General features: G+C 41.3%; 3 protein-coding genes across 3 annotated transcripts in view; 2 read left to right on the forward strand and 1 right to left on the reverse strand.

Annotated features, from left to right (window-relative positions):
• Positions 1–1007: 1007 nt before the first annotated feature.
• Positions 1008–27202, forward strand: part of LOC123428311 (E3 ubiquitin-protein ligase AIRP2-like) — a 94936-nt gene continuing 68741 nt past the window's right edge. Inside the window, exon 1 of the mRNA XM_045112507.1 lies at positions 1008–1288. Coding sequence (XP_044968442.1) covers positions 1200–1288 — 89 coding nt within the window. The 5' untranslated portion in view covers positions 1008–1199. The remainder of the gene's footprint in view (positions 1289–27202) is intronic.
• Positions 1288–17962, forward strand: LOC123428313 (E3 ubiquitin-protein ligase AIRP2-like). Its single transcript, XM_045112510.1, has 4 exons — positions 1288–1542; positions 1638–1714; positions 1813–2064; positions 17683–17962. The coding sequence occupies exons 1-3, from the start codon at positions 1438–1440 to the stop codon at positions 1925–1927; spliced, it is 297 nt and encodes a 98-aa protein (XP_044968445.1). The 5' UTR covers positions 1288–1437; the 3' UTR covers positions 1928–2064; positions 17683–17962.
• On the reverse strand, positions 2984–19464 carry LOC123428310 (putative callose synthase 6). The gene is made up of 42 exons (XM_045112505.1): positions 19029–19464; positions 18398–18498; positions 17367–17476; positions 17189–17264; positions 16952–17065; positions 16721–16861; positions 16499–16603; positions 16271–16362; positions 16072–16195; positions 15165–15296; positions 15003–15079; positions 14817–14907; positions 12917–13039; positions 12724–12841; positions 12205–12536; positions 12069–12121; positions 11878–11938; positions 11154–11235; positions 11019–11068; positions 10851–10937; positions 10659–10763; positions 10457–10548; positions 10261–10342; positions 10014–10177; positions 9630–9756; positions 9425–9531; positions 9264–9348; positions 9015–9166; positions 8692–8801; positions 8375–8611; positions 8243–8302; positions 7934–8120; positions 7743–7860; positions 7337–7459; positions 6622–6740; positions 6443–6526; positions 5617–5729; positions 5310–5539; positions 4044–4847; positions 3879–3929; positions 3597–3782; positions 2984–3336 (listed from the first exon to the last, which is right to left on the reverse strand). Exons 1-42 carry the CDS (start codon positions 19246–19248, stop codon positions 3097–3099), a joined length of 5865 nt encoding a protein of 1954 aa, XP_044968440.1. The 5' UTR covers positions 19249–19464; the 3' UTR covers positions 2984–3096.

Consider the following 27202-nt stretch of genomic DNA (forward strand, 5'->3'; position numbering starts at 1 on the left):
ATTCTACTTATTTCACTAGTGTTAGTGATAAGCTTTCTGAAATTTATGGTAAGTAGGATGAAAGTTATGCCAAAGTTCATGTGCAACGCTCCCCATCACCATCCGCGGGAAAGAATAAATGAACGCGAGGAAAGATGTTTGGTGGCTCCTTCTCTTTCTCGAGTTCTTCGACACCAACAAGAACACACATATGACTGGTCGAGGGAAGTTGCGACGTACCTCAACAACGACAAAATTAGATATCAGGAACAGGATGATAAAACTTCAACATGTTGGAGTGGTGGCATGACCACAACTTTAGATATCCGGTCCTTTAGAATTTAACACGAGATGTGTTAACAGTATCCCTTTCAATAGTATCATCTAAGTCCGTTTTTAGTGTAGCTGAAAGAATACTTGACTAGATAAGAACTAGTCTCACAAGTGACATGATGATGACACTAATGACCATGAAAGACGGATACTAGCCAAACAGGGAGCCCAACACACTACCGACAACACACATATGCCATCCACATTCGGAAATCTTTATCTAGATGATGAACAACCAGAAGAATAGTTGTAATATTTGTGATTTTCTTTTCCTTTTGAGCTTTTAGTTTCCTTTTGTACTTTTATTTTTTGAGCAAGTAGATTTACTCTTTTTCCTTACCGGGGTTTATCTCCAAGGGAAGTTTATACGGAACGATAAAGCTAAATATTTATTGATATGACCCGTTGCCTCTTTTACATTTTTGTATTTGTTTCTTAGTATTTTTTTAGATATGTCTATTTTTCTTTAGTATTTGTCTGAATATTTAAAACGCAGAAGGCCCGGAATACGGCCCAGAAGGCCGAAACTGAACGAAGGCCAGCCCACAGGCGTGCTGGGCTTTTTAGGTCGCGTTCCAGGCCGTGCCCATATGGCCAGGCCTGCTGCGTTCTTTCTAAAAGAAAAAAAGAAAAGTGGCGGGGCGGCCTGCTGGCTTTCGGTGGAGCGGAGAGCGAGCCTCCACCTGCGGCGGCGCTGTCGCCGTCGCGGTCGAGGGTTTGCGCGCGCGCGCGCGCGCGCGGTGGGGTTCTAATTTGGCCCTGCTCGGCTCTGGCGGCGGTGTTTTGTTCGGCGGCGGCGGCCTCTGGTGACGGAGCAGGAGTGGGGAGATGGCGGCGGTGTTTTGTTCGGCGGCGGCGGCCTCTGGTGACGGAGCAGGAGTGGGGAGATGGCGGCGGCCGCGCCGTGCGCCTCGCGGAGGTCGTTCAGGGACTCGCTGAAGGTGCTCGAGTCCGACATCCAGCACGCCAACACCCTGTGAGTATCCTCCCTCACCCGAAGGAATCCCCTGCCTCGATTTCTCCAGTCTAGGGTGTGCCGTTTTCGACTGAATCCGTCTGTCTCCGGTGCTCTGCTGCCGCAGGGCGTCGGAGTGCTCGAGGGACTACGACGGGGCGAGCCCGCAGATGCGCATGTCCTACAGCCCCGCCGCGCACATCTTCCTCTTCTTCCTTCTCCTGCAGCCTCGCCGGCGCGCTCCGCCTCCTCAGGATCCCCATCTACTGTACAAGGTACTACTACTTCTCTTCTGCTTCAGTGCCTGTGGTTTCGTTCCAGAATTCGTGGTTGACACTGCTCGTTGCCTCTGCTTCCATTGTCTCTGCAGGTTTATGTGGACGGCACCACACCACAACCATGTCCACCCCACCAAAGGAAAGCCGGCCAGCATCAAGGAATTCTACGGTACCTAAACAAACGTCCTCCAGAAACTTGAAAAATAAATAAAGCCTTTGCGGTTTGGGCCTGTGAACTGAAAATTTCCCAATGTCTGTCTACCACAGCTGTGATGTTGCCCTCACCCCCTCCCTCATGCAACTGGAACACGGGGTCAGCGGCACCGACGACCGGAGGCAGAGGGCGGTGTGCTCGCAGAGGTACATGAGGAGAGATGGCTAGGGGGCGGGGAGCAAGAGGCCGGTCTCCGAGATCGATGCCGGGGTAGAAGAGGAGTGTGGGGTCTGCATGGAGTTAAACAGCAGGGCTGTGCTGCCCAACTGCATCCACGATATGTGCATCAAGTGCTCCCGTCAATGGTGAGTGAGAACAAGAACCTGACCCCTCTCGTATTTTTTTTTGTTTCTCTGTCATGTTTGTTCAGTACTTCAGTTCAACTTCAACCCGAGCAAACATGTTTGTTCTTCAGAAGTAGCTTAGCCAATACTTCATTCTGGTGTTATTAAGTGCGTCGGCAGTGGCCACCAGAGCCTCTTTATTCAGATGGCAATGGACCATGAGTAATTAAGCTGGCGTGGCCATAATCTATGGAAAATATGCAGCAACCTCTGCATATGCTTACCAGCTTTGTCCTTGGTTCTTACAAGGCCTGACCTTCTTACAAGTTACTAGGTTCTAAGCAGCCTGTGCCCGGCCCCGTAGTGCTGGAGCATGTGCCGCCCGCCCCCATCACCCTGGAGCCTGCACTGCCCGCCGCACAAGACTCAAAAGGATGCAATGTATTAGCTAGGTTCGAATTGATTGATGTGTAGTTTTGCTTTTGAAATTTCTGATGTTAATCATTGAACACTAAAAAATCAAATCTAATAAAAACATCGTGAGAAATACTAAAGATTGTTTAAAAACCGAATTTAGCATTTAATGCATGTACCCCGCAAATGCACTGATGACCTTGGTAGTTTCCCCATTCTCGACCAATGAAACAGAATATGTGAGAGGACGTAGGTCTAGAGGCAATGCAGGAGAGTTGGAGTGAAATGTGGTGTATCAGCTCAGCTGTAAACAGGTGCTGCAAAGCTAGCTTCACGAGCACGTTCAGATGACCTGGTGCACAATATAGTACTCCCTCCGTCCCAAAATTCTTGTCTTAGATTTGTTTAGATATGAATGTATCTAGTCAAGTTTTAGTATTTAGATACATCCATTTCTAAACAAAGTTAAGACAAGAATTTTGGGACGGAGGGAGTATGTAACATGGCAGCACAGAATAACAAAATATACATGGGAGCGAGGTCATTATATACCATGCCTACTATGCCATATATTCTTTAAAGGCCGACCACATCGCTGAGAAACTAGCTAGGGAGGGAAATTAAAGATGAACTGGTCATTCATTCGAACTCCCCAAAGTCCTTCTGGCCGGCAAGGATCCTTGAGATCTGGAGGCCCCGGCTGAAGGCTTGGTTGAAGAGCAACCGTGTCTGGAACTCTGAGACAAAGGGAAACCACGACAAGAAGCCGATGGGAAGGAAGAGGACGAGACCCATGATGTTGTCGTATGCCCTCCCTAGCTCCATGATGGAGTCCCATAGTGTAGTCTTCTCAATCAATGGAGCACATGCTTGTCCAATCTGCGAAGAAGGAATGAAGGCTCTCACAACGTCAAACATAAGTATGCATGCATGCTACTAGAGTTTTGCTTCTGATCAATAATAAGTTTTTTAGTCCATTAACTAGTAGAGAATTAATTAATTAATTAACAGGCCGGCTCAGTGTTTCCTGGTTCCGTGCTTGTTCGCTTGCTCATGAGAAGGTAGACCTTTTTGTTGCATATATACATACAAATTAAAGCTCAAAATTAATAAGTAGATAAATAGAGGGTTTTACTCACCAGAAGAATACACCAACCAGTTGGTAGGAACCCGAGAAGACAAGCCAAGACATCCGTAATTGTGAGGCCACCTATAACAAATAGGACTGCCATCACAGAGACAAAGCCAAGAAAGAGAAGGCCCTTGAGGATGCGGAACATAAGCTGAAGGTCTGTCCCAAATTTCTGCCGTCCTATTGAAACCATCTGAAGATAATCGAGGTACAACATCCAGATCCAGATATTAAGCATCCATCGGAGGCAGGTAACTGGTCAAAATTAAACGAAATGCCAAAGCCTTACCTTCAATACTACTAGAACCGTCAGCATAACCAGCCATGACAACCCATACACCTAGAGGTGGATTGACAGGAAACGTAAAGTACATTCGTTAGGATACACTGCAACCAGGCTGTATGAACTAGTACAAATTAATTGAAGCACATCTTAATTATGTAGAGAAAGTACCAGAATGCTTGTGCTGTGGCGTGCAATTTTGAGATGATACACAATACCATACTGGTAGATCAAGAAACGAAGGGACATGAGGATTTCCAAGATGAGAGCACGAACGCTGGTTTTCCTGAGGTGCGCCTGCTCACCTCTCCACCAAGCCTCCCAGCTTTGATCCCCAGACATACCGATACCCCCGCGGTTACCCATCCACTTCCTCCAATCTGTCCAGTCATCAACTGTCTTCTGCCACTCAAAGCATGACGGATTGAAGATAAATGGTGCAAACAGCCAAGATGCCACCATGAACCATATGGAGAAGGTGACAAAGAGGTACAAGCTCGAGCTGGTGCGGTACGACTTTCCATAGGCTAGATATACAACCAGAAGTATTAACAGCTCAAGTCCTTTAACAAAGTGGCTTCGGGAGTACATGCGATAATTTTCAGCAAACTTTGCGTGGTACACAACAAACCCACGTCCTGTAGGTATGTATTTGGCGCCACCATGGAGAATTGTCCGCCCGTAGTAGTGTGTTTTGGTGCCAAGCTGGAATGTGAAGAACACAGAGGCCAACTGAAGCTGCATGATGATGAACTCTCCTAATGCTGTGCGAAATCCCTTCTCTAAGCCCACTTCCATGACCATTGGGAGGACAAGCAGCAAACCAAGCTGGAAAACTGACTGTGAAGCGAGTACATTTTGAAGAGGCTCGATATTGTCCTGAATACGTGGATCCAGCAAAATAGACTTTTCCAGACCACTCAAGACGAGATATAACCTCCCATACAAAAATACATAGACTGTAAGTACCGTAACCTGAAAGGAGGAACTATGGTGTCAGTATCCCAAAATACATATATGCAGAATGAACACATAATACGTGTTGTCCTGTTGAGACCATGGCTATATTATAAGTTAAGTTCATGGATAATAACTGAAATCCTGAGAGCGACCATTTTAAGGAAATCGTATTAATGATGCCAAACATTGTTGTTTTTCATTTAAATGATGATATTGCTGATTAACTATTTTAACATACTGGTGCATGATGATATAAATGTCTTGAACTTCGATCATCTCCACCTAATTCTCCCATTTTGTTTCATGGGATTTTTTAATCTATAAACAACTCTCATAATTTGGATTTTAAATAAATATCCACCACGGTTCTCTCCTAGATACCTATGGTCCAATCATAAAGGCATCAGAAAGGAGATAGTGTAGGCATTATTTAGAGAAACTGATCCTCCTTGATATCTCAAGTTAATGTATTCTTACCATGCTACTGAAATAAAAGCCAACTGTAGTGAAGTAGAAAGATAGCATTCGATAGAAGTCAAATCTGCGTCCAAGACGATAGATGTCACGACTCAATGTTTGTTCACCATTGCCATTAGCAACCTTAGCTTCAAAGCTTGAAATTTGGTTCATTCCCACATCACGTCCTTTACCAACTTGCATGTACTCGTGATGTGTGATATTTCCTCCTCTCATTGTTGAATTAAAACCTAAGAAACATCAAATTCAGTAAATGCATTTTCAGTCAGGGATAACTGTAAAATGTTTGTAAGAGATGTAGACTTACCTGAAAATATATCTTCGCTTAAGTTTATAGTCTTGGAAGCTTTACTTATGCCACCCCTTGTAATATGGAAGAGTCTATCAAAAATGTCAGGATGGCCGTAATGGAATCGAACTCTGCAGTGGTACAATTAGTTAGAGGGACACAAAGCCTCATAATAAACGTACAAACATGAGGAAGGATTGAACAAAACTATTTAACAATGTGACAAAAAAAAGTGATCCTTGCTTTCATCTTGTAATACTGTTAGTTACCTTGAATTGCTTTCTTTTACCACCCACTGAATTGATAATAGTCTAGTTGATATAAGTAGATGAGATCTACTGATTTACTATTTGGTTACCAGGCTTCCCAGGAAATTGTCAAGACTGGGTGGACCATCTTAGCAACTACAAGTAAATCAAGATTCTAGAGTATCTCTGGCGACATACAAGTGTCACTTTATGAAAACATGGTTTTATTATAAATTTCAGCAAAGTTGCAATTCTTGGTTAGAGCAAAAGTACATATTAGCTACAAAGTGCCTGGAACTTGAATTATACTATTCTTACTAGACTACAACTATATTTGACAGATTAGAAATGTAATGTAGAGCATGTACATAATTTATTATACTTTATAAATGTTTAAGACTTCAAGTATCTAAAGGAAGTTTTTTGTTTGGCACGAATTCCTCGCAAGATAAATCTGACATGAACTACAAATACTCCCATTGTCATGGACACATGGGTTGACCAAAACGACAGTGGAACTGACAGCCAACTCGAAAAAAACTATTAAAAAGCTTGGATTAATAGTTTTATACGAAAATGAAAACAATGTTACATACTTGAGAGGATTTGCTAGAACTCGCTGTCCAATTGTAACAAAGCTGGTCTCTTGATTTGACATAAACCAAGCAAGTGATGAAACACTAGATAGAAAAAGAAAAGGTTACTTACAGAAAAATATATCATAAATGGGATGAACAAGATAATATTGGATAGAACTTTTGATAGATGGATATACCTTCCAGTAAAAATATGCTCCCGGAGACCTAATACAGTGGGTTTGCTCTTTCCATATTTGTCACTCTCGAACTCCTCCAGCACATTCCTCATTTTAAATGCCTCTTCGAGGTAATTATCCTACAAGTAAAGAGGCAATAGTTACCAGTAATTTATTACCATTGTCCTGTTAGTTTAAATATCTAGGAATAGTTTAGGACCTTTAGGTTAGTTCTAACTGACTCCACATGGTTTCCCTATGACTCCTACATGCATATATTGACCATCTGGGCCACAATTCAGGTTATTGTTGTTTCTCTCTGCAACTAGCATGGTTTGGTATTGTAACCAGCATTGGGCTGACTTAGATGTCACAGTTTAAGAGAATGCTCTGTATAGTTGCATGTGAACATGCTTTTAGTGTTTTTGGGCAGAGAAGAGTGTGCAGCAGCAAATGAACACGATCCAGTAGTACAATTGGATAGTGAGACTGTTTTGAGGTGTGTTTTGAGAATGTTGACCTAGTGTCGTTGGCTGTACCCAGTTTTTGCTCCAAAATTCACAAATGGCTGATGGATCCGAGTGAACATGCCAAGGACTCATAGGAGTGAACCAAGTCACAGCTGCATACATAAGCCTACATTGTTGGCCTGGTTGGGCCTTCTTTGACAAACAAAGCTGATAAACTGGTTGACACATGGAATTGAACACACACAATGTGAAAATGGAAACTGTACCTGATTCATATCAATGACCTGGAGTGCTTCTCCCCTGGTGAATATTATGGCATGATTTTGATTTTCAGGTTTTCCCTCTCCAATACTTGTGGGTTTGCCAGGAAGCTTGATGCGGTAAATTTCCTAAATCAAGTTTAGCATAAAATATAAAAACGTCACTGAACTAAAGATGCATATGCAACAGATGGTGAGTTGCTGCTTTACATGAGTTTCTGACTGTATACAACAATCGGTGAGTAAAATATGATGAGAAACTACTACCCACATACAAGTGTAATTTTTGTTTAAACATATTATCTAGAAAAGGAACATAAAAATGAAGTATTGCCTTTAATTAGAAAAGGCGGTAAAGATTTTGTGCAAATGATGTTAAGTGAAAATATTTATCTTTATATTCAGTAAGTACCTCATCATACTTGTCGCCCACTCCTTTGACAAGAACAGAATAATAAGTCTTCTCTGTCATTCCATCTCTATTCGGAGCTTCTACCTCATCAATATAAGCAATCCGCAATGATGGGTACCTGTGCATTTTAAATATCAGATGGATTGTAGTAACCTTAACATTTAAGAGAAATGAAGGCTTAGATTTTGTACATCATCATGAGTTTAAGGATGTTCAGATAGCGAGCTTTCTCTTTGGCATCCTTGGATACTTTTTGCATGCCATAGACTTGACAAGAGACAACATAGGTGAATTTGATATCAGCAATGGCCAGGTCCATATCTGTAATGGACTCACCCTCTTGATACGATGAATTTGTTCTCTGGCGATCCAATTTAGCTGCAACATACCAATGGACTCAAAAACTTATGCAGATTTGCAAAGAATGGAACGAAAATCATGGGCATATTTGGGAGAAATGAAAAATAAATCATGGAGAAAAAAGTTGATCTAACCAATACCATTTTTATCTTGCCTACATTGAAGCTCAAGCGCCCTCCTGTAGTACATCATTCCTCTCACTAGCACAATAAAACAGAGAGTTAGATAACAAGATAGATGTTCATTCAACACAAGAGAGTTAGTGACTTCACCAGTTCTGGTGAGTGTTTGTCCCCTATAAGATGCCCAGAATGAGATCTGATCCATCATTTCTGTAAGGAACTCGTCCTTTGGTTCTAGTTTTGCACGCTCAAGAGAGTTAGTGACTCTGCCAGTTTTGCTGAGTGTTTGTCCCCTATAAGATGCCCAGTGTGAGATCTCATCCATCATTGATTTAAGGGACTCCTCATCCTTAGGTTTTATCCGCTCAAGAAAATTCTTCCATTCATCTGTTAGCATGCAATAGTTCATTGTGAACATTTACTGACAGCAGAAGATAATCAGCATACACAACTGTGAGATAAATGACCTGGATATATTTTCTGTAAATAGAAAAGGATTGATATCCCATCCTCATTTTTTTTGTGAAGAACTTCTGTCGAAAAGAGCACCTCCTCTTTGAAGTACGGAGTTAGAACACTGATGTGAAAACAGAAATGCTGTTAATTGGATATTCTCCAGCAAAAAATAATTGTAGAGCAATATGATCAAAGCGTCAGAAGAAACAAAACTAACAGAGAAATCTATAGGTGAGTTCAACTAACAGTTCAAAGGGGAATTAACTACGTGCCAAGAAACAAAAAAGGATCGGTGAAAGAATAAGGTGGAGGATTAGCAAGTTGGGTCTCTTACCTGAAGGACATCATGCTGCGGACCTGTGGAGCCCTTGGCATCTTCATAAATAGTGAGTTTGCAAAGAATGTCATCCTGCGCCGAGCTTCCAAGTTTATTGGTACATAAATTGCAGATTCTTTTGTTGTCAATAACAATCGAAGCCTAACACACTGTAAACACAGAATTCCAATAGATAATGAGCACACTACTATTTGTAAACTTATAGAAATTACTGCTATTGAAATAAGTTGCTAAAAGATAAATGACCTTTTCCCTCCAATCTTGATCCTTTATTGAGTCCAGATTTATATTTGCAAACAGTTGACTCTCTCTGTTTTCATCCTTCAAAATACTGGGATTTGCAAGAAAGTTGGTTATCAAAACTTATTCCTGAAGGTGCACATTTCGGCAATCAGCATAGATCTTACCCTTGTCCGTTCGTCATGATATCTTGTGTGATGATTTCCATTGTATCTTGTAATAGATTGGCAATCTGTGTCATTATTGCTGTGTCATGCCCCTCTTGCTCAATTGCCTGTAAATCGATTGAACAGTTTTTGGAGTGTTGAAATGGAGATATTTTATGAAAAATATATCTTGCTAAGAAATCAAAAGGACGTTACTTATCAGTACCAATAGTAGAGTTAGCAGCTTATTGAATTTTTCACTTAGCAGATGAAGTTCATTCAATCGGAAATCTCTCACAAGTGACCGGTTACGTATGCTCTCTTCAAGACTCTCACGTATTCGATCAACAATTCTGTATCCATGAAACAATGGAATAGTAAATCAATTAGTTAGCGACATAAGCACATACTCCCTCCGTTCTTAAATATAAGTCTTTTTAGGGATTCCACTAAAAGATTACATACGGAGCAAAATGAGTGAATCTATATTCTGAAGTGTGTCTATATACATCCGTATGTAGTCTTATAATGGAACCTCTAAAAAGACTTATATTTAGGAACGGAGGAAGTACTAAATTAGTTTTTTTAGAAGGAACACGTTATGCCTTACTTCATATCATCACTTCTTTCTGCTATAAGGCTGTACAGAATATCTAACAATGTCTCATAACACTCTATTACGGCATCATAGGTGTATGGATCCTGTTTTATCCTCTTTAGTAGTTCTTCATCCCTTTTCTTGACACTCCTTGCGATATCAAGTGCCATTGGAATCTAAGACATCATAGTCATGAGCATTAAAGTATTACCTCAGAGAAAATCGAGTGGTAAACAAGTGGATGATTAAATAAGCGTACCTTGCTAGCGAGAAGGAAAGGAGGCCACTGAGTAACGCTAGTGTCACACACAGATGATGGAACAACCAATAAATCTCTCTCGCTTAGAAGCAAACGCAAAACAATTTTAGAAGCATGTTAACAAAAAGAAAAGAAAGACCAACATCAACAACAAAAGCATGTTAACAAAAAGAAAACACTAACAGCAACAACAAACCTATTGCTTATTAAGTCTTCCTCTCGCAAAGAGAAGATGAATGCATTCCATATTTCAGAGAACTTCTTTTCCATATGCGAAGTCCGGTCATCCTAGTGAATAGATTTTACACAAATATTAGACGAGACAATTAATCAGCTACTGTGTCAGCCAAAAAGAGTGTCGGAGAAACGTTTTGTGACAAAGTTCAGAAAAATTGGACCTGCTCATGTCTCTTTGGTTCACTACCATGTGGAGGCACAAGATGTTTACCAAAAGCTTTTGGGATTGCCTCGAATCTTGATCTTAACATCCCAAGGGTTCGGATCTGCAGGAAGGTGAATATTCTGCAAGCTTTACTAGCAGTAGGTAAAACAGTAACACTCCCAAGGGTAAAAATAGACATGGTACGAACCTCTCCCAACCGGCTGAAGGCACCGTTTACTCCGCCACATACTGTAGAAAAAATAGCATACCATATTTGTGTATCCATGAAGTATACCTATAGGAAAAGTTAAAATTATCAGCCTGGTATTTACCCCCCCCCCCCCCCTCCCACACACACAAGTGAATTGATACATACCATGACAACTGGTGCCCAAATAGTAAAAACAACACCTAAATTATGCTGCACTGTGAAAAAGTAGCATCCTATCAGTGTTTGAAACCTTATGTAATGAATTACATTTGGTACTGCACTACTACAACATAATCTTACAGTATGGAAAGAATTCGTGCCAGATGTATCTCCCCCGTCCCAAAAACATAATTGTCTTGGTAGGTCCAACTAGAGGAGAAATCTGCCAACAGTGATTACAACACAAAAAAATGTCAGTACACTTTCAATATTTGAAGCTGCTAATTAAGAGGGAAAAGAATCAAGGTCACTGCAGGACAAGAAAGAAAGAAGCAACTGAAGGCGTTTAGGATTTGCACTTTGATACGGCCCAACATGGGTATATATAGAACACGGAGGAGGGCAACATATGCCAAAAGCCAAAGATTACAATACATATGAATCATGATACATCCATCAAGTTGGTTAGCATCCTTGTTACCGACTGTAGGAGATGGACGTGCATGTCCCATGCACTATGACGTCTAAGACCCCGCCACCTCACCCCAGTCGGAGCGGGAGTAGCATGGGAAATGATTTTTAATTGAATATCCAATGGACCAATTTCTATCTAACCAATCTGAGTTTTTTAATTAGTTAGTGTTCAAAGATAAAAAGGGTTGACTGCTGACTTTCTATAAGAGGACATCTATTTTGGAACGGATGGAACACAAATTTGAGTAAAGTGCAAAACAAACTAAAAACTGCTGGATTAGTTTGAGCAAATACTAGCCATTACATCATAAATTTGCTTAGCAAACAATCATAAATCCAGTGTGATACTTGAACTAGTAAAATATTATTATAGTGCCTAGATTATACCAACCTCAACATAATAACTGAAGGCGAGCTTGCATATAAGCAATAGAATCCAGAATGTTGTGTACCTATGAAGAAAAGTGTTTAGTTTTAGGCAAAGGTGGTAATAACTGAAGGCGAGCTTGCAGAGAGAGAGAGAGAGAGAGACAGACAGACAGAGACAGAGAAAGACAGAGACAGAGACAGAGAGAGACTTACTTAAGAAGTGAACATGTGTCCTCATACATGCCTCGAGCAACATATAATTTTGGCTGATTAGTAAAAAACATGTGAGAACCGAGCAATACAATCAATTCGACTAAGAAACCAAGTAGATAGATCTAATCAAATATACCTGCGTCCACCACAAAAGAAATCTCACAATGTGAGCATTTGAACGCTCCAGTTTCCTCCGAATTGGTAGAAATATGAAAAACAAGGCACTGAAAATGTTCGGCAACATGTAAAGAGCAACTGCAACATTATAAATTGATTGACTCTGGAAATTGCCGATCCAGTTGCTGAAGAACTTGATAAGGCCTGTGGGATTTTGAATGGAACTTGTGTACGTCACTGGAAGAATTATCAACCAGCCAATCGCTACAGCAAATTTTAGAACATGCCGTATCATCTGCGAGCAAACTAGGCTCCTCCAAGCCTTCCAGTTAAGAACTAGCTCAAGTGTGGCTGAAAAAGTTCAAGAGATCAGTTTATAAACTATGCAGCACCTGAATCAAAAATAAAAGCCAGAGTAGTTTCGAATTCTATCAGAAGCCAAAAGGAAATTAAGCAGGGACTGCTTGAAATTGAAATAAAACGACCACGCAAGGTTCTGAGATTCATGAAGTTCCTGAGACTAAAATTGCATCTGTACCTTGAAGGAAGTTTAGAAATGCAGCTGTTATGAATATTGTCATAACATCTCTGAAAACAGTTGGTTCAAATATAGCAGAAAGTGATCCAGAAGGGCTCCATGCAATAATTACCATGGCCTAAAAGGAAGAAGAAAACATGATATGGCAAATAAATAAACATGATATGTTTTAATTCAATGATGAAGCCCATACCTGGAAAGCTAATATGAAAAAAGCCCACATCCGATCAAAACTTCTGAAGAGATGCAAAAATGTACGAACTTCAACAAAATTTGTTTTGGACATCCTCCTCCTGCTGATCGAATGACCACGTTGCTTCATATTGCATGCATATAAAGTTAGTTCTATGCTATCAAATGTACTAAACTTGTTCAAATTTCTTTCAGAAAAACACACATGAACCATCGAATGCAAATGCATACATGTCCCATCGGAAATCAAGATTACATGTTGAATGCATCTGCATACATGTCCCACTGGAAATCTAGATTTCATGTATATTTGTTGAAAAAAGGGATATATGTCATGTCGGGCCAGCATTACTGTCAGCACCTTAGGCCCAAGAGGATGCAGTTGCAGCATCTCAAACCCAGAAGGGTGCAGGTGAGCACAAGGCTTACCGTCGTAGAAATTTATCCCAAGTTGGCAATTGCTTTCCTCCCACAGCAAGTAAGTTGTTTAGATTGATTCGCTTAGACTGAGTTCCTTGGATCAATTTAATAAGGGTTGGCTCCTATGCAAAGGATGAGGTGATTGAAAAATGCAAGGTTCACCCTTTTTGGTTCTTCAAGAAATAAACAGAAACCGGGATTAGTCTGATCATCTCCACAAACCCTATTTCTACCTCTGTCACCATTAGGGCACTGCCCAAACCCCAAGGGTGTGCAGCTACATGCCTACATATCCTCTCTCCCACTACTAACTTATCCAATCTACATCATGTGATGATTTAGAACATGCTTATCCTTTTGTTCATTTTCTTTGGACAACTCTCAGTTCTTTCCTACCATTTTACTAAATTCCCACATCCTCAGTAGGTATATTGCATGTTACATTTGTTTTACATCACCCCAATGAGTTGAAATATGATATAAAAATAGAGTACAATCATTTTTCAAAATCGTCAGAATCTTATATAATCAACTGCATTACCCGCCCAAAAAGGCGTGATAGCTCCCGGGTGCCCCTACACCCTCTATGAACATTAAATTCAAAAAGCAATATTCAAAAAAATCTGAAACCTTGCAACATCAAATATGGTCAAACTCTGTAGGTTCTTGCAAGTTTTCGTAAAAAAATATCATGTAGAGAAAGGTGTACACACGAGTTTCAGATTTCAGTGCTAAAAGTGCTCAAAACTTCAAGAACTGAAATCTTTTTCTTGTGTAGAACTTCTTGAATGTTTTTTGGCATAAAAACTTGCAAGCACCTACAAAGTTTGATCATATTTGATGTTGCAAAGTTTCAGAATATTTTTTTTCTATGTTTTTTGAATTCACTGTTCATAGAGGGTGTAGGGGCACCTGGAAGCTGAAAAAACACTCTCCTGCCTGCCCTCTTCCTCACTATGCACGGCGAGTTTATGTCTACAATTAACAATTTCACTTGCTTGTATTCATTTTGTTGCTAATACTTTGGAACAATGTTTTTTTTGTGTGTTTCCTTATATTCCATTTTTCGCTAATGTTTTTGTACATATCATCCTTTCATGTTCACTTTTGTTTGCCCTTGGAGCAGTTTGATGCTTTGAGGAGCCACAACTACTCGGTTCCCAGGCGTATCACAAATCTAAGACCAAAATGAAGTGTTTCTTCATTATAAACGATACAATTCAACAGAAGTTTTTACCCAAATATTTCAATATCTTATTTCCACTTGGAACTAGTATTTTTATGGATATTAACATCCTAATTAAAACCATATAAGTAGAGAATTTTTCACATTTCTAGGAAATTAAAAAATAAGTTTATCATGAATTCGTTAAACCCCTAATAATTTATCACAAATCCTAAGAAATTCAAAGAATTGAGTATGATAATAAATAGTATATGTTGCACAAAAAATATGCAAAGGATTAGTCAATACACAATACCTTGTTATTATTATTAGTTTTCGTAGGACTCATGAAAAAGTCAGAGGCTTGATTCATTGGCCACCCAAGCTGTTTGAAGCATTTCTTTGACCTGAATGTGTGGAGGAAACAATGGCTAGTAAGAAGTGATCTCTTAGATCCTACTGATAGGGATAGCACAATGATGAATTATCAAGAGTAACTTACCAAAAATATTCATTCAGGTCATCATAGTTTCTCCACTTTGAGTGGCTGACAGTACCATGCTTACCCATTACAGATTCCTTTCACACCAAATGAACATTAAACGAGTAAGCATAACAAACAACATTTAGCAAGGAACATTACACAAGACACCTGAGTACATACATTGTAAATAACATTGTAGATGGGTAGGATAACCAGCTGTAGAAATGCATCATCACTCCCCTCTCGTTGGAAGGGTGGGTCAAAAAATCCTTCTCTTCTATCAGATATTATGTCATATAAATCCCTTGCCATCTAAATCATGAATATAGGGTGAAAAAGATTGGTCAAGAAATCAGTGTATGTTTAGGAAATGCCCAGGACATTAGCCTCGGGATCTGTTTGTGAGAAAATTTTGAAGCTCTAACGTAAGTGTTGCATAAAGCTTCATCTTCTAAAGTATATCTGAAAAGTGTCATTCACAAAATAATAATACATATGTTGTAAAAACATCGACAAACAAAAAAAGACATACATATTGTTTGTCAAGCCATCTATTATTTTGGGTGTTTCATTGTTACGTAGTTCTCTTGGAGTCTATGCTCATCCGTTGCCTGAAATAACTAGCCCATGACAAGCATCTTCCTCACAAAACCTCATCATGTTCATTTCCCGGTACTCATGTTAATCTCTCTTTTTCATGGTAGTGATAGCCGACCGAAATCCATTTGCATACCTCAGAAGTCAGAAGTTAATTTGTTGTTCTCAGGATTCTACAGTATCATGAAACCGTTGACCCTTGGAATTCTATCAGAAGACACTTCTTCTTTCACATGATTATATAATCACTGCTACATGAATGGGTTTGTGAAGTTCACCCATACTTGCTCAAAAGCTGAAATAGTTCTATAACAAAAATATTTGGCATTTACTGCCTTCTTAGCATTAAGGTCATTATGCATGTTTAAAAAGAAATTGAACATACTAGATTTTCAATAAAGCTGCAACAAAGTACGATAAAAAAGTTCCCATGTGAGGAGTATGCATCAAAAGAAGATATGTTAGATGCAAGAATAAAATTACCACTTACATGGTGGAAGATATAACAAAGGCATTCAGGCATAAAGCGAACATTAGAAGCTTCACCCCAAATCAGCAAATACAACCCTATGTAAAGAAGTTCTGGTTGTTGTGTGGACTCATCACGTGGAATTCTGCATGAAAATTATTCGCAGTTAGCGAGGGTAATTTTGAGCATCATGTGTGCAGCAAAATGTTATATTATTTACTTGATGTTTGACTCCAAATGCAGATATCGGCACCACGAAATGTAATTTTGAAAAACTTTCTTCATCAAGTGATCAATTGTATGGCGTTCTATCTGCAAGGCATATTAGAAGGTCATGAATCAATTTAATATGGACACTAATAGGAGCAGAAAACCAGTTGCAAAAGGGATTCACCAAAATGAGTTGATCCAGCATAAGTGACAGAAAGAGGTTCACAGAAAGACTTACCATGTGAATTTGTCCTTCATCCTGGCGGACACTACCATTTCCTCTCATATCCACGTTAGCAAGCAGCAAAATCAAATGTTCCTTTTGATTCTCCACGTTACCTTTCTACAACATTAAAGCAGAACATAGTATGAAAATCTGAAACAAATAACAGAACACCTTGGTGCCTAACCACCCAGCACAAAGTCTAGAATATAAATCCAAGTATTAGTTAATTTCCACCTGAAATCCAAATGTTTGCCAGAGCCAATCAAGCAAGTCATTAACAACAGGTCCTTCTATCTCTTCAGGCACACTAGTCGGATCTGGCCTTGGCATTGGAAGATTCCGTGTCCAGCGAAGAAGCTCCACTGCTGCTTTTATCTGCAGTTTTCACACACAAGATAATCATTCAGGCTACATGTGGTACAAAAAGAAGTCAATGCAAATGATATTTATACTACATAACCTGACCTCAGGTATTTCCATTACAGGTTGTCTGGGACCGGAAGTGATATTAAGGGGTAATATGTTGTAATGTGAAAAGGAAGCTTTCTTCTTTTCAACCCCTTCCGCATACTGATCAAACTGCAAAACACACACATATATATATATATTCCAGGTTGTAACAACGTTTCATGACGTGCAAGAAAGCCATGAAGTTGAAATAATAATATGTTCCCTATTATTTGCAGTCGTTGAATGTCGAACCTTGGTGTCAGGTGACACAGTTTTTAGCACGTCGTATAGGACAGACGCAGTCTGATAGTATTGACCCATCTCGTCCCTACGTGTCATACATACAGAAAAGGTGAACATAGCTTAAGGATGACTTTATCTAATTATTTTTACAAATAATTCGTTAATGCATTGCAATGCTCAGGCTTACGGCTTTCTGTCTTGGAAGCCCTCCAGATATTTTTTACAATACTGCTCATAGAACCTCTGAATCTCTCTTGCGTCAGTCGACGCAAGAGTGCGGTGTGTCTCCTTTTCATCCTGTGAAATAACAAGCAACAAACATGTTTCATGACGAGTTGCAAATGATCCACAGTGGCTATATTAAGATTTATATTATCGTTTGTATTATGATTGTTTATACATCAAAGCACTTTGTTACAGCTTAATTGTTTTCAAAAATAGAAATCGGACGACTCCTCACTCAACAAAATTTCGCGCGAACTAACATAGTCTAATGGTTTCAGCATGCTATTCCAAGCTGGTGGAGGCATCATCTGACCGAGTGCGAAGACAAGTTACCAGCAACAAATGCATAGAAGAAGAACGCACCAGCCGGTACCTGGTTTGCTACCAATTTTGGAAGCAACTAATCCTGAGTCATCTGTGATATAACCATGACCGACGTCGGTGGTGTTGTTGCTGTTGTTGTTCAGACATTGTGACACGTTTATTTAGGTGCCAAAAAAGTACTACTTCATATTGGTATACTCCTATATAACAAGAAGGTCGAGGGTTTTGTTGCGATGCAGCTACAGGACCTTTATGTGCATATCAAGATAGGCACATATCAGATCCTTTATGTGCACGTGATTGCTTTGGTAGTCACGTGATGCACAAGGAGAAGACGGGTCCGAATCTTAAATTCCATGCAAGGAGAAGAATCCCAACGTGTGAAATGAAAGATTAAGCTACTACGTGCCTTTGCCTTAGGGTCATTATCTTGAGCAGAGGAATAATAATTTATTTTATTTTATTTTTGAAAAAGGAGGGAACACCCGAGAGGAATAAATTCAATAGCATAACAAGAAACCATTTGTTTATAAATAAGAAATGCGTGAACAAAACTACTTGTGCGGATAAATTTATCATGACACCAAAAGATAATTAATCCTCTGCTTTTGCAGCAAAGTAATTTGCATCCAGCTCCAGGTCCAGCTCCATCAAGATGCAGATGCATACCTTTTCCAGCCTGTGCAAGAGATAGGTTTTGAACTGGCGAACTCCACGCCCGCTCGAGTTGGGATCCATCTTGTGCACCTTCTCGAATGCGGTAAACCGGCCTTGTAAATAACTCAATATATGTCAGTCAGGTTTGAAAACGAAACAGATACATGCAGAGCTACATGAACATTGAACAAAAAAATACAGTAGTTGCGTGAAAGTGAGGCAACCACACGCCAAACTAAACCGAGTTTTTCGTAAGACCGGTCGGCAAAAATCATCTGAACCCTTATTATAGTTCATCTCATTTTTGGGATTTTCCTATAGTTTTTTTTTAAGGGTAATTTTCCTATAGTTGATGTTATAACCTGTATAGTTGGCATGATAAATAATTATCTGAATGAACACCATCTTATTCTTATACCAAAAAAAAAAACCAGAAACAAAAACAACATGTATGGTGGCCAGAAAACTGATGACGAAAGGATCATGTTGGTTTGTTTGGAGCACTGGTTGGACGCATGCATGCAGCACTCGTGTAGCCAGATGAGAGCGGAGATAGACGGACAGGGGCATGAATCGATCGATGAGTAGCTAGGAAGCAGAGTATATGCAAGTAGTGCAGAGCAATGGATGGTGGTGGACTGACAGAGGTACGCGACGCGCGGGTTCTCCTCCTCGATGGCGTTGGCGGCGCGGAGGATGGGGACGATGGGCGCCAGGGAGGACGGCACCAGCTCGCTCTCCTCGTCCTCGCCGGAGAAGCCCTCCGTCCGCATGGTGATCGCCCGCGAAAGGTTCCGCGCCCCCATCGACAGCTGCCGCTGCGGCCTCGACGGCCCTCCGCCGCCGCTCGACGCCATGGACATGCCCTGACGGCGCTGTGGCTGCGATGGCGATCACTACTCTCTACTGGTCGAGCAGAGAGAACACTGAGCACTGAACAGGGTGGTCAGGTGGTGGTGGTGAAGGTGAAGGTGGTGGTGGTGAAGAAGAAGGGGAGGGACGTGTGCGGAGAGAGGCAAGGCATCGTCCTTTTTCCCTCCTTCTCGAGGGAGAGGGAGCCGAGAGTGTGTGTGTGTGTATGAGTGAGTGTGGAGCTCGCTTTTCCGCTTTGGCTTTGGGGCTTTTTCCTTGGGGCGGGAATGGGATGGCCGCCCAGGGAAGCAAGGAATTGAACTCCAACTGACGGGCGGGATCTGATCCCGACTTTTCCGTCCCCTGCCCTCCCTTTATATCTATACCTATCTATATTTATACCTACCTAATAATGATTAGGTTATTACTTTTGTCGGAAAACCCATCGCGACATTTTTATAAAAACCCCTTGTAATTTTTGTTATTCAACCCGCGCTCCATCATTTATCTGCAACGCAAAAGGAAAAACGATTCGCTGCAAAAATTATACCCGTACGCATCGCCTCCTCCCGTCGACCCTGGGCCACCCTGGACTGTGCCCAGGCCGCCGCCACACCACTCGCCGCCGCGGCCGACCTCAACTGCCACCGCTGCCGATCTCAACCCACCCGCCTCCGCGGCCGTACCTCTCCCCGCTCACTGCCCCCGTTGCGGCGCTCGAGCGCATCGCGTCGACCCTGGTCCACCCTGACGTGTGCCCAGGCCGCTGCCACACCACTCGCCGCCGCGGCCGACCTCAACCACCACTGTTGTCGATCTCAACCCACCCGCCTCCAAGGCCGTACCTCTGCCCGCTTGCTGTCCCCGTTTCGACGCTCGAGCACAGCTTCTGGATCAAATCAACGCGACATCTACAGTGACTGGGGATGATGCGTCTGTTCGATGCAGAACGACGGAGCGAAGTACTTGCAGGTGGAGGCGGGCCTCCATGGCTCACACGGGGAACTTCGAGGTTATGGCGCGGCAACGGCGACTCCTTATGGCCAGATAGAGGCGCCTAACCCTTGCTCCCCTCATCGTATCCCCTCCTCCGGCAGGAACTCATCATCTGGTGAGATCCCCTCCTCATGCCTCCAACAGTGTGCCAAGCACCGACAAGAAATTTTATTTTGTGGGGATTTGTTTGCTGATGAATGAATGTATTGAATGTAAGATTGTATTGTTGTACGGACAGAGAATGGAACACCACCTTCAGTTTGTCATCTGATCCCACATTCTCTACCCCATGAGTGAAATAAGATAGCAATCCATTGATCAATTCACATAGCCTCTTTGTTTTGCTTTGCTTGTCCCGCTCAATTTCTCATCATGGTGGAATTAACAATGGATGGGTTGATTTCTCAACAAAATAGGATATGACTGACTACATTAGTTAGTTAGCTTATTATTTTAATAAATCAAATTGATTATAAAAAGATTAAAAGTGTGTGGTATTTTTTCTCCCGTTGCAACGCACGGGCCCTTTTGCTAGTACCTATACCTATAATAATAAAGCGGCTATTGCTTCCGTCGGAAAACCCACCGCGGCATTTTTATAAAAAATCCCCTGTAATTTTTGTTATTCAAACCCGCGCTCCATCATTTATCTGCAACACAAAAGAAAAAAATGATTCGCTGCAAAAATTATACCCGTACGCATCGCCTCCTCCCGTCGATCCTGGGCCACCCTGGCATGTGCCCAGGCCGCCGAGGCCGACCTCAACCGCCACCGCTGCCGATCTCAACCCACCCGCCTCCGCGGTCGTACCTCTCCCCGCTCACTGCCCCGTTGCGGCGCTCGAGCGCATCGCGTCAACCCTGGTCCATCCTGGCCTGTGCCCAGGCCGCTGCCACACCACTCGCCGCCGCGGCCGACCTCAACCACCACTGCTGTCGGTCTCAACCCACCGCCTCCGCGGCCGTACCTCTGCCCGCTTGCTGCCCCCGTTTCGGCGCTCGAGCACAACTTCTGGATCAAATCAACGCGACAGCTACAGTGACTGCGGATGATCCTGTTGGAAATATGCCCTAGAGGCAATAATAAATTAGTTATTATTATATTTCTTAGTTCATGATAATCGTTTATTATCCATGCTATAATTGTATTGATTGGAAACACAATACTTGTGTGGATACATAGACAAAACACTGTCCCTAGTAAGCCTCTAGTTGACTAGCTCGTTGATCAAAGATGGTCAAGGTTTCCTGGCCATAGGCAAGTGTTGTCACTTGATAACGGGATCACATCATTAGGAGAATCATGTGATGGACTAGACCCAAACTAATAGACGTAGCATGTTGATCGTGTCATTTTGTTGCTACTGTTTTCTGCGTGTCAAGTATTTATTCCTATGACCATGAGATCATATAACTCACTGACACCGGAGGAATGCTTTGTGTGTATCAAACGTCGCAACGTAACTGGGTGACTATAAAGATGCTCTACAGGTATCTCCGAAGGTGTTAGTTGAGTTAGTATGGATCAAGACTGGGATTTGTCACTCCGTGTGAACGGAGAGGTATCTCGGGGCCCACTCGGTAATACAACATCACACACAAGCCTTGCAAGCAATGTAACTTAGTGTAAGTTGCGGGATCTTGTATTACGGAACGAGTAAAGAGACTTGCCAGTAAACGAGATTGAAATAGGTATACGGATACTGACGATCGAATCTCGGGCAAGTAACATACCGAAGGACAAAGGGAATGACATACGGGATTATATGAATCCTTGGCACTGAGGTTCAAACGATAAGATCTTCGTAGAATATGTAGGATCCAATATGGGCATCCAGGTCCCGCTATTGGATATTGACCGAGGAGTCTCTCGGGTCATGTCTACATAGTTCTCGAACCCGCAGGGTCTGCACACTTAAGGTTCGACGTTGTTTTATGCGTATTTGAGTTATATGGTTGGTTACCGAATGTTGTTCGGAGTCCCGGATGAGATCACGGACGTCACGAGGGTTTTCGGAATGGTCCGGAAACGAAGATTGATATATAGGATGACCTCATTTGGTTACCGGAAGGTTTTCGTGCATTACCGGAAAAGTTTCGGGCTCATCGGTAGTGTACCGGGAGTGCCGGGAGGGGTGCCGGGGACCATCGGGAGGGGTGTCACGCCCCAAGGGGTCTCATGGGCTATGGGAAGAGATAAACCAGCCCCTAGTGGGCTGGAATAAGTTCCCACTAAGGCCCATAAGGTTTGAGAAGGAAAAAACACAAGGTGGAAAGAGTTTCCAAGTGGGAAGGTGGAATCCTACTCCAAGTAGGATTGGAGTAGGACTCCTCCACCTCCAATTTCGGCCAAACCTTTAGGTTTTGAGGCTGCCTCCTCCCCTCCCTCCCACCTATATATACGGAGGTTTTAGGGCTGATTTGAGACGACTTTCTCACGGCTGCCCGACCACATACCTCCATAGTTTTTCCTCTAGATCGCGTTTCTGCGGAGCTCGGGCGGAGCCCTGCTGAGACAAGATCATCACCAACCTCCGGAGCGCCGTCACGCTGCCGGAGAACTCTTCTACCTCTCCGTCTCTCTTGCTGGATCAAGAAGGCCGAGATCATCGTCGAGTTGTACGTGTGCTGAACGCGGAGGTGCCATCCGTTCGGTACTAGATCGTGGGACTGATCGCGGGATTGTTCGCGGGGCGGATCGAGGGACGTGAGGACGTTCCACTACATCAACCGCGTTCACTAACGCTTCTGCTGTATGATCTACAAGGGTACGTAGATCACTCATCCCCTCTCGTAGATGGACATCACCATGATAGGTCTTCGTGCGCGTAGGAAAATTTTTGTTTCCCTTGCGACGTTCCCCAACAGATCCGTCTGCTCGATGCAGAACGGCGGCGGCGCGCGGATAAGGCGCGGCGGAGCGAAGTACTTGCAGGTGGAGGCGGGCCTCCATGGCTCACACGGGGAACTCCGAGGTTATAGCGCGGCAACGGCGACTCCTTATGGCCAGATAAAGGCGCCTAACCCTTGCTCCCCTCATCCTATCCGGCAGGACTCATCATCTGGTGAGATCCACTCCCCATGCCTCCAACCGTGTGCTAAGCACCGGCAAGAAATTTTGTTTTGTGGGAATTTGTTTACTGATGAATGAATGTATTGAATGTAAGATTGCATTGTTGTAGAGACAGAGAATGAAACACCACCTTCAGTTTGTCATCTGATCCCACATTCTCTACCCCATGAGTGAAATAAGATAGCAATCCATTGATCAATTCACGTAGCCTCTTTGTTTTGCTTTGCTTGTCCCGCTCAATTTCTCATCATGGTGGAATTAACAATGAACGGGTTGATTTTTAACAAAATAAGATAGGACCGGCTACATTAGTTAGTTAGCTTATTATTTTAATAAATCAAAATGATTATAAAAAAATTAAAATCATGTGGTATTTTTTTATCCCGTTGCAACGCACGGACCCTTTTGCTAGTTAATTTAATTGGAGGTGCCAGAATGCCCGTGCGTTGCCGCGGCATAACTCATCAATCTGTGTCGGCGGGTCATTGGATAAAATGCTTCTAAAGTCCGTGGGTGCTTTCATTTTGTTACGGCTCTTATTTATTTTCTGAAAACAGCCTTGTTTATTAGTTAAGCAAAAAGGTTTAATACAATCGTCCCTTACAACATAAGCCATGCAGCTATTACCAAAAAAAAAAGAAAGATCCGGCCTAAATTTGGAAGTAGCTTTGTGATGAATAATAAAAGATCCAGATCTCTTAAGTGTCAGGCTCTCCAGAACACGGATAAGATATGTTCTCGTACTGGAGATGTTAAGTGATCCAACAAGATTAGCATCCAATGGGCCCCCAAGAATTGAGCCCTCTTCCCCTGTAATATTTCACACTTAGAGCTCTTGTCTCAGGGCAAGCCACGAGAGCATGAAACACGCTTTTATCCCCCACCACACTGATAGAGCATGTATCCGAAGTAGCCTGATGATGCGTGATTCTATTTACAACTAATATTGAGCGATAATCGCAATTTCACACACCAATTGCCGCACCTTGATACTAAAATAGTCAGTTGCATCGTGTTCGGACTATTTTTTCCGTTGAAAGGCAAAGACATGGTGCCAACTGCTAAGCCGGTGTCTTGGTCCTGTTACAACTCATGTTGATCGAAAATTACACATCAAGTGCTCTGCTTTGATACTAGAATAGCCGTGGTAGAGACCGGTTGTGTCGTTCTAAGCTTTATTTTTTTTTCATTGTAGGGCTAAGATGATAGAGTTGAAAAGAGTCCACACACAACATTTGCATAATACGACGTTCGCAGTTGCGGGCGTGCAGCCAGTTTCTTTTTTTTAGGAATCGGCAGAAGTACTGCCTTTACTTTATAGAGAGAAGGAGTGAGTTATAATGTACTCCCTTCGTTTTTAAATATAAAATCTTTTTAACGGTTTTATTATGAATTATATACGGATGCATATAGACATATTTTAAATTATAAATTCACTTCTTTTGCTCTATATTATATTTAAAAACGAAGGGAGTAGGATGGGCATGTTTTTCACGGGAATACGGCCAAACCCAAGGAAAAAAGACGCAAAAACATCCTTTGTCTGACCACTCTGGAATCAGAACATTGCAGCCTCTGCTTTTTTTCTTTTACGTTTCTTTTCAGTAGAAGCCAAAAAAAAATGTTTTTGCTGTAAGAATTGCTCGCCTTGGGCCACTTTCTAGATCGGGCCGAATGTAGGTGGGTGCGTGGGTGGAAAGCTCAGTTCTCTCTAGCCCATACAGGTAAACAATGGGAAAGCCCACCGTCATTTTCTATTTAGCGCCACAGGCATCAATTAACTTGCAATTGTGTTAACTGGCGCCTGTGGTGTTCGTAAATGGGCCGGCCCATATAGGAGCTGTTGATTTTTTTAAAAAAAAATTGTACTCCCTCCGTTCCTAAATATAAGACCTTCTAGAGATTTTATATTTATAATATGGACTACATACGGAAGTACCAAGACCTATTTTATAATGTACATTCATTCATTTTGCCCCATATGTAGTTTATAATGAAATCTCTAAAATGTCTTATATTTAGGAACGGAGTGAGTATGAGCTTATTTTATTATTGATGAACATTTTCTAAATTCGTGAATATTTTGTTAGACTGATGAAGTTTTTTGAATATTGATGAACTTTTTGGAATTTTGATTAAAATCTTTTTGAAAATGGATGAACTTTTTTCAATTCAACGAATGTTTCTAAAAAGACATGACTTTTTTTGAATTTTTACAATTTTTTGAACTTTCAACAAATTAGTGAACTTTTCCTAAATTGGGTGGACTTTTTTTTCATTTTCAATGAACTTTTTTTGAAAGCTGATGAACTTTTTTTAAAATTGATGAACTTTTGTAAATATATGATTTTTTTTCAAATGGATTAACCTTTTTTCTTTAAATCTCTAAACCTTTTTTGATTTTATAATTTTATTTTTGTGACAAAAAATAAAAAAGCTGGACAACACTCTAATGGGCCACCATGCTAGCAGCACTGTACGCGTCGGATCGTTAAAGAGCGTCTGCAGCGCTGCATAGAAGCTCCCAAGCCCACCAGCCGAATACCATGGCGTTCATACGAGAGAACGAAATGAGATGGAATTTCGTTCTCGATACTAGTTTGTTTCTTCCAGGGTTTTTGGGATAGCGAGTACTTGGGCCATTTCCTGTTCAAAGAAATGGAACATCTAGGACATCTTCATCAACGTAAAAACTTTTGGACAAGCATTTAGGAAAATATAGTAAATTTGAGAAATCCGTGTAGGATCCCTCTATTTCCATGGCAGACACTACTTCTTTTTTGAGAAAAACACGGTAGACACTACTTATAGGCGCTAAGAAAATAGGACGTTACATTGATTGTTTTATCTTGTGTGGTGAAAAGGAAAACAAGTGTTCAATCCCTCTTTCTGCTTCGGTGCCGGACCTGTCCACCGACCAGGAAATCGATCATGCCGACCTCTCCTAGCGCTACCCATTTGCCGCTCGTTGCGGCGAGTTGTCGGGCAAACGAACAGGGGAACAAGGCGAGGGATTTTAATGGGCTTGCCCATTAGTCTCGATCCCGGTTTTGGGAACCTTCTCGAGGTTTCCAGCCGTTTTTTTTTCTGGTTTTGGAAAAACTTTTAGAAGGTTCCTTTAACAGGTTTTGTTTTGTTTTCTTTATCTTTATTATTTTTTGTTTCTTTTTTCTGTTCTGTTTCCGCACAAAAAATGCTCTAGATTTTTTAAAAAAACTTCTTTAATTTTTTAGAAAATATTCTAAATTTTAAATAGTTGCCGTTATTCAAGAACATTCATAAATTCAAAAATTATTCTGGTTTTCAGAAAAATGTTCGCGCTTCCAAATTTGTTCGGCATTTTTCACAGTTGATGTCGGTTTCAAAATTTGTTCTCAATATGCAAAAAAAAGAAATCATGCTTCCAAATTTGGTCAGGATTTTTTAAAATTATTCTTGGTTTCCAAATTTGTTTAGAATATTTAAATAATGTTTGTGCTTTCAAAATTTGTTCGCGCTTCTAAAAAATTTCGGGATTCTTAGAAATTGTTCTCTGTTTCAAAATTTTGTTCTCAAGATTAAAATAATGTTCGTGCTTCTAAAATTGTTTAGGATTTCTTAAAATTACTATTGATTTCTTAATTTGTTCTCAAGATTCAAAAAATCTTTGTGCTTTAAAAACATGTTCGCGCTTTCAAATTCGTTCAAGGTTTTTCGAAATTGTTCTCAATTTCAGAATTCTGTTCTAAAGATTTGAAAAATGTTCGTGATTTAAAACATTGTTTGCGCTTCCAAATTTGTTCATGATTTTTCAAAATTATTATTGATTTTAAAATTTGTTCTCAAGGTTCAAAAAATGTTCGTGCATTAAATATTTGTCCGCAATTTCAAATTTGTTATCTGTTTGAATAAAATTC

Source organism: Hordeum vulgare, chromosome 2H (genome assembly GCF_904849725.1).
Source record: "Hordeum vulgare subsp. vulgare chromosome 2H, MorexV3_pseudomolecules_assembly, whole genome shotgun sequence".
NCBI lineage: Eukaryota > Viridiplantae > Streptophyta > Magnoliopsida > Poales > Poaceae > Hordeum > Hordeum vulgare.